This window comes from Zingiber officinale, chromosome 9B (assembly GCF_018446385.1).
Source record: "Zingiber officinale cultivar Zhangliang chromosome 9B, Zo_v1.1, whole genome shotgun sequence".
Taxonomy (NCBI): Eukaryota; Viridiplantae; Streptophyta; class Magnoliopsida; order Zingiberales; family Zingiberaceae; genus Zingiber; species Zingiber officinale.
The window spans coordinates 39,580,791-39,588,836 of record NC_056003.1 but is presented as its reverse complement, the minus strand read 5'-3'; the positions used below and the strand labels follow the sequence as shown (position 1 = coordinate 39,588,836).

The 8,046-nt window shown below is 37.2% G+C and overlaps 1 protein-coding gene across 1 annotated transcript; it reads right to left on the bottom strand.

The window, feature by feature from the left end:
• Window positions 1-4,605: 4,605 nt before the first annotated feature.
• Window positions 4,606-5,391, bottom strand: LOC122022953. Its single transcript, XM_042581055.1, has one exon. The coding sequence runs from the start codon at window positions 5,389-5,391 to the stop codon at window positions 4,606-4,608; it is 786 nt and encodes a 261-aa protein (XP_042436989.1).
• Window positions 5,392-8,046: the final 2,655 nt, after the last annotated feature.

The window sequence follows — 8,046 nt, the reverse complement described above, 5'->3', positions numbered from 1 at the left end:
GAACCACGTGATTCACCCCCCATCTCACGTGTGTCACGATCCAACAAGCTCGTCCAACATGAGCATCGAGAGCATCGATAAAGGGGTAGTGTCGAACTACGAATCCAACACCGTGAGGAACGACTCTTACCTCTTGATCAACTTTATGATACAATACAAATTTTATCTAAATATGTATGCAAATTATGCACCAAGTATGTTAATTTTAAAAAGGATAACAACTAATTAAAAATTAACTTACTAATGTATACCCATTAGAACACTTTGACAAAATCAAACTGAAAATGTAAAATTAAAAGATAAAATAGAATTATTTGAAAAGAATTTTCATGTAGAAATTTAAAATTTGCTTAAAGTTCAAATTTTATAAATCATAAAGGACTTAATTGGTATTTAAAAAATCATAGGGGTCAAATTATAAATGTGCCAAAAAATATTCCTCAAAAATACTTGATAAATATAGTAGGTAGGAATTTATTTTGGATACCAAAATATATTCTAATCTGTTAAATTAATTTTATGTGTATGCTTAAATTTAATTTGGTAGTTAGAAAAATTAATTTCATAAATCTTCTATTCAAATTTTCATCTTAAATTTTTTTATGAAAAATTGAAGATACTGAATATTTTAACAAAAAAAATTAAATTAAAATATTTTGATATTTGAAAAATATAATTTTTCTGTAATAAAATATTATGTTCTCTATTGCTAGAAAATATTTTTAAATTTTTTAACTGTTATATAAATTATTATGAATTTTTCCCAAAAAATAATATTTTCGTAATTAAAAATTCTCAAAACTAGTTTTTGAAAAACTCAATTTTTTTGTGGATAAATATTATATTTTATATTCTTAGAAAAATTAGCAAGATTTTTTGAAGTCTATAAATATTTTTAATCATTAAATTTTAAAAATACATATTTCTATTATAAAATATTTAATTTGATATGACATTAAATATTATTTTCATGAAAATTTTTGTTCTGATTCGAATGATACTGTGTAATATTGATAAAAAATTTTAATTTTTTTCATAAATTAAACTTAATTTCTAAATTATTTTTTTCCAAAAATAAGAAATATGTCTCAAAAATTATTTTATGTGAAAAATTATTTTGGTAAAAATATAAAAATTTAGATAATTTGCAAACATAGCCTCAAAATTTTCTCATATTTTGTGCTATTATTTTTCCCCTATTTTTTGATGTAATCAAAGGGGGAGAAATTGTAGGGAGTTAAGTTATTGGAGAGATATGACATGCATTATTTTCCATGTTTATTTTTGTACTAAATTGTAATTTTTCATATTTTGTTTTTAAAAATAAACATAGATTATTTTATTGTTACTTTAACACTAATCTTAACTCAAATTGATGCATATAAAAAAGGAAAAGATTATAAGTACCCCTGATTAGTTTTGATGTGGTCAATCGAGTTAAATTATGTCCTATGTTGTTTTGATACCTTGTATCTAAGTATGCAGGAACTTAGGAATACAAAAAGTCGAGCTAAAGATACAAAAAAGGAGAAGGATGATACGAGAAATTAGTCGACGGGCTCGATGCATCTGAGGGATGAGAAACTGTGAAAGAGTACACCAGTGGACAAGATATAACGTGCGCGGTGTATCCAAGGGATGAGAAGTCTTGGATAAAACTAACTCAAGGAAAATGCCGGAGTTAGGTGAGTGAGCTCAATTATAGACAGCCGAAGCATCACCCAAGCGAGCATAGAAAAGAGTTCATTCAGAAGAACCGTGCTCGAGGCACCTCCATGGCTTTGGAGGTGCCTCGAGCTTCGCTACCACATTTGGGCCCTAGGAGCCTCCAATATGCCTGTGGTGTCTCAGATGAACAATGCTGAGGTGCTTCCAATCACATTGAAGGCACCTCCAATGAAGCAGAGTTGTTAGCTGACCATTGTAAAGTGGATAAAACTTTATCCACTTATAGGCTCCTTAGATGGCTTTGGAGGTGCCTTCAAACCACGTCAACACAACAATAACTTTTCCCAGGAGGCTATAAATAGCCCCTTGATGGTAGGAATTCTTCAACAATCACTATATTCAATTCCTAGTTAGTTTTTGAGCTTTCAAAGTTTGTAAGAGGCTACTCCGCCTGCACGAAGGAGGTTTTTTTAATGGAGTTTTCAACTGCCTTCGATGAATAATCACCTAGGTTGTAACCAAGTAAAAAAATTCTTAGCTTTCTTACTTTTTTGTAATTCTTTTTATGTTATTATTTTTTTATCTAATATTGTGTCCTTGTTAAGTTCAATAGCAAGATAATCTTTCTAACATTTTTTTTCAAGGCTATTCACCCCCTCTAACCGACTGCCAACTATCCAACAACAACAAGTCTACGGGAGGTGACTAGTGAATTTGTGGAGTATTTTCATGGCTTGTTGGGTCAATCAGCACAATGTAAAGAAATAGATAGCTTGTTGCTTTTTCTGGCAAGCGGTTAAACACTACCCAAGCAATGGATCTTATCAAACCAATTACGGTGGATGAAATCAAGAATGCTCTATTTGATAAGACTAGATGGGTACGGAGCAAAATTCTTCACCGCTACATGGGAAATAGTTGAGATAGATTTTGTTTCTATAATTCAGGAATTCTTTTGGTCTAGGAAATTGCTCAAGCAATGGAATCATACTGTGATTGCTTTGGTCCCTAAAGCGAATCATAGTCCGTGGATAGTGGATTATAGACCAATACCATGCTATAATGCTACAATGGAATCATACATTGATTGTGGCCTGTTTGGAGGAATTTGGGGATGAAGCAAAGGAATCCTCATATTGGCACTTGTTGGTTTGGTTTTCCCTTACAATTTTGAAACTGGATCTGTGTTATACATTTTCATATTCTATGAGCTAAATGGAGGCATCCACGGTTTCTTCAGTGGATGGCGAGGACTAAGGCAAGGAGACCCACTATCACCCCTATTGTTTGACCTTTGTCTTGAATTACTATCAAGGATATTGAAGGTAATTTCATCACGACCTTCTTTTCATTTTCATCCCATGTGTGGAGAAGCTCAGATCACTCATCTAACCTATGTCGATGACCTCTTGGTGTTTGCAAGAGTTAATGTTACATCTATCACATTGATTGTGGCATGTTTGGAGGAATTTGGGGATGAAGCGGATCTGAGAGCTAATCCCTTGAAGTCTAACATGTATATGGCTGGAGTAGATAACACAATTGTCACATAACTACTACAAATTATCAATTTCTAGGAGGGCTCTTTTTCTTTCCAATATTTTTGTATTCCACTTACTATGGAGAAGTTACGAATTGCCAACTATGGGCCCTTGCGTGATGCGATAACAAAGAAGATAATTGCATGGTCAAAGCACACATTATCTTATGCTGGACGTGTAAAGTTGGTCAAATCAATCCTCCAAGGTGTAGAATGTTATTGTCTCTCCATTCTTTCCATATCATGCAGGGTGATTGATAAAATATATGGAATTTGCCAAATTTTCCTTTGGTCTTCCAAGCACCCACCAATCTCTTGGGCTAAGATGTGCCTTTCCAAGCAAGAGGGAGGTTATGGACTTCGAGACTTACAAGCATGGAATAATATCTTCTTATGCAAGACACTATGGAATATACATTCAAGATCAGTTGGTTCAGGGGTTGAACAGACAAGGGACGATAAACATGAAGCTGCTAGAATGTTTGTTGCTGAGAAAATGGGGCAACCAACGCACACTAGTTATTTTGGACAAATGGACCCGTAGTATCTTTGGCATCAATGATTTAGAGACTAGGAATATTGCTCAAACATCATTTTAGTGTTTGGCTACCTTCTCATATGAAGTTAGAAATAGTAGACAAATTTGCATATAAATCTTACAAGAGTTGTGCATTGAGCCAGCAAATAGATAAATGAATCAAAAACACACATTTTCTTTGAGTGCCCTATTACTTGAGCCTTAGGAAACAAGGTGAGAAGACGACTTGACATTGGACATGAGGTACGAACAATTGGAAGACTAATGCATATTTTCGAGAAACATTATATCGACAATTAATGCATAATGACGGCGTGATACTTAGCGGTTTCATATATGATTTATCTTTTATGGCATATATGATTTATTTTTATGGACACATCGCAATAGATGTCATTTTGAGAATAGTATACCTAATATTGATGGATATTCTATAGCTAAATAATAATTTATACATGTTTTTAAAATAAAAGATATTTTTGAAAAAAGGAAAGTTGATAAGGGACCCTTTTGATTTTTTTTTTTAACAGAGGCATTCATTTGATATTTCTTTTGATTTAGAATGTCTTTTTACTTTATTTTTCTTTTTCTTTATTATTTTAGATAAAAATTAAAAGGGCATCTTTATTTTAAAAAATAAATAATATTTTAATATATTTTTATTATGGTACTAATTACACTCATAGCTTCTATAATATAATAATCAAATTAATCTAATTTAATTAAAATTATTATATATAAAATGCAATTAAATTAAATATTTTTTATAAATTATTTAAACTTCAACAAAATCAATTTAATTTAGTCAAAAAAAAAAAACTTGAATTTAACTAAAATAGTTCTATAAGGAAGAAACTAGCTATTCATCAGAATTGGTGGGAGTAATTTCAATGCATCCTCCTCCCTGGATGTTCACCTTGTTTGCGCTCTGCACTTCGATCCTCAGCTTCTCCCAGGCCAACTTGACCGTGCCGCGACCTTCCACCCTCAACTTGAAGTTCAAATCCCTGGCCATAAGGACGATCAGCTTGCACGTTTCGCACCTTTTGATGGTCCGCTCCTTGTCCAGGAACTTGCAGCATCCGTCGACGCACTGCGGGCAAACGTCGTCCGTATTGCTGCTCTTGTTGGTCTCCTCTTCCTCATGCCGCTTCTTGTTGGTCTCCTCTTCCTCATGCCGCTTCTTGTTGCTCTTGCTGCTCTCCTCTTCCTCCTGTTGCCTTTTGCGGCCACTTTCCGCATTGTTGTTGTTGTCGTCATCTTTGGCGTTGCTGTTGCTGCTTTTGCTGCGGGCGGCCATAATGGATAGCCGGCTCCAGGCCTCCATGACGAACTTGAATGCGCCGTCGGCTGCCGAGGAGGAGTTCTTGTCAGGGTGCGTGAGGATGGACATCTTGAGGAACTGCTCGCGGACCTTCTGCTGGTCGTCCTCGCCAGGGCGGAGGCGGAGGACGGCGTGCCAGTTCTTCTGGGCGGCCGCGAGGTGGACCTCGTAGGCTGCGACGGCGCGGCGGATGTCTGGAAGGTCGCCGAACATGTCGCAGGCCTTTTGGGCAATGCACTTGGCTCCCTCGACGTCGTTGGCCTTGAACTTGATCTCCGCAAGCTCCATGATCCTCTTCGCATCCTCCCTGTTACAATCCATTTTGACCAAATCAGGAGATCTGAATCACATGCATATATACAGAATCCTGGTGATATTAATTTGATGAATATTTCCCAGATGCATGATCACATTATAGGTGTGTTTCCGGCAGAGATTCGAAGACGAAGAGACGCATTCAATTTGAAGGTGCAAGTGTGCAACTTTTATTTGAGCAAATTGGCAACTGTATGATTGGCATCCAAAATATTTAGAGAAGATATGTTTCCAAATACCCTTAATCTCAAATATTCTCATTTATTCCTCATTGGAAGGAAATTATTTGGATGAGATTTGAAATCAAAGTGGCATAGCGTTAAGTTATCTCGGGTGATTTTTGTCTTTCTTTGTTTTTTTTAAAATATTTAATACTAAAATATGAAATATTTGAGAGTGGGATATTTAATAAGTAGACCCCATAAATATTTGATTTGTGAGATATTTAATTGTAGGATTTAATATATTTATGGGATGAGATATTTGATTGATGATGTAAATATGAGATCATAAATATTTGCTCTTACAGAGAAGTCATCCGAGAAAAAAAATTCAAGTATTAAACTGCTTAATTGATTTAGTTTGTCTATCAGGTATAGGTATACAGTGTATAAATGATATGGTGCGGAAATGAGGGACCCGATAAGGCCAAGAGGTCAAAAGTCAAAGAGACTTGACAATCAAAAATCAAGGGAATGTGACAGTCAATAATCAAGACGACGTGACAGTCAATAGTCAAGAGAACGTGATAGTCAATAGTCAAAAGGACGTGATAGTCAATTGTAAGAGGACGTGGCAGTCAATAGGTAAGGGAAGACGGGAATCAGACTGCCTCAGATCATCAGCCGTATAATTCATGGTCGGTCATAGGCAGGGCAGGTCCCCAGATCTGAGACGTAAGACGAAGCCTAAACTAGTTCCTGGCTTGCTCCTGATCGATCAAATTGACCCAGCTCAAGCTTTATACATGGTCATGGTATTTTTACTAAACTTTTGATTGGCTCTTCAACGGTCAAATTATGAAAGATGGGTCTCTCGTTATAGTCTCAGAAAAAGCCCGGTCAGTTCACCACAGCTTATCATCCAAGCTCGGTCTTGGTAGCACATCTGAGCGGTCGTCTCGAGCTGGTTGTAGCTGAACATGGGTGGGACGGAAAACACTAAACGACAACAATGTCAAAGAATAACTGCAAGTTGCCAGGGAATATTTCAGTGGTCTGCCACTCCCTGAGAGTGGAACCTTCCTTCTACCAATAGGAGTTTGTCGTACAACCTCTTTCACTCGACAGACCCTGACATTTGACATTCTCTGACAATGGTCAGACTCTAAAGGTATGCAGTGTCATATAAAAAGGGAGGTCCTCTTCTTTGGCTATGTACACACACATATGCACTCATCTTCAACAGTTCTTTTTTCCATCGTACATTGCTTTTCTATGGAAAAAGGACCTGACTTAAGCGTTGAAGGGCTTGCGCCGAGGATTTTTTTCCCTGATTTTTGGTCTCTAATGCTCCGTGTGATTGTCTGAGTGTGTGCAGATTCTAAGTACCATCAGTTCTCCTACCATAGCCTTTGGAGGTTCCACATGGGGGTTCGCCTTTCCAAAGTGCATACATAGGGTGCGTCAAAGTCGTCTCTCCATCAACACCAACGCCATCTCCGTCGGCTTTCACCTAACTCAAATTTCAAACAGGATCAATTTGGCATCGTCTATGAAAATCTTCTCCACTTGTTCTGGAATGTGACGATGGAGGATATTGGTAAGATCAATGTCACCATGATATCCGAAGAATATGAATTGTTCAAGGAAGCCAAGAGGCGGACGACTTTTGAAAGGCATACCACCGGTTCACGACAACATAGGATACCTATAGTTTCAAAGGACCAGACCCACACTTCAGATAGGGGGTCTAAAAAGAAACAACCTGAGGATTTCCCCTGAGCTTTCTATCGTGACCCCTGCCTAGATTACTACAACAAGAAAGACTAGCACCAGGCCTCCAATGCCAAAAGTTCCCCACCTAGAGACTCAAAAAAGGGGAAGGTCATAGTCATCCGGGAGGAGCCGAAGGAGTTGTCCAAGGAGTTGTCCGAGGAAAATATATCAAAGGGGTCTAAGCCCCCAACTATTAGAGAGTATGATGGTAGTAAGGACCCAAAAGATTACCTTCGTAAATTTTGGAACACTGCATTATTGCACCAGTATAGCGACGCCATTAAGTACCGGGTGTTTTTAAATACTCTATCAGGCTCAGTACAAAAGTGGTTCGACGGATTGCCTATTGGATCCATCACCTGCTTTCAAGATTTCATGAACGCTTTCCAGCACCACTTCACCAGTAGCAAGAAATATCAAAAGACTAACCATTGCCTATTTGCTCTCAAGCAGGGGCCTACGGAGCCCCTAAGGGCCTACATAAAATGCTTCAACTATATAGCCCAGGATGTCCCATCTGCTACCTCGGATATCTTGATGAGAACCTTCTCTAATGGTCTAGTGGAAGGAGAGTTCTTCTGCTCTCCTTCGAGAGATTATGAAGAATTTTGTTGAGATGCTTGAGAAAGCAGCAAGCTATATTAATGTAGAGGAAGCCTAGGCAGCTCGAAGGAAAGTAGACAAAGTGCCTACTCTTGTCAACAAGTCGGAAAGAAGGTCGCCC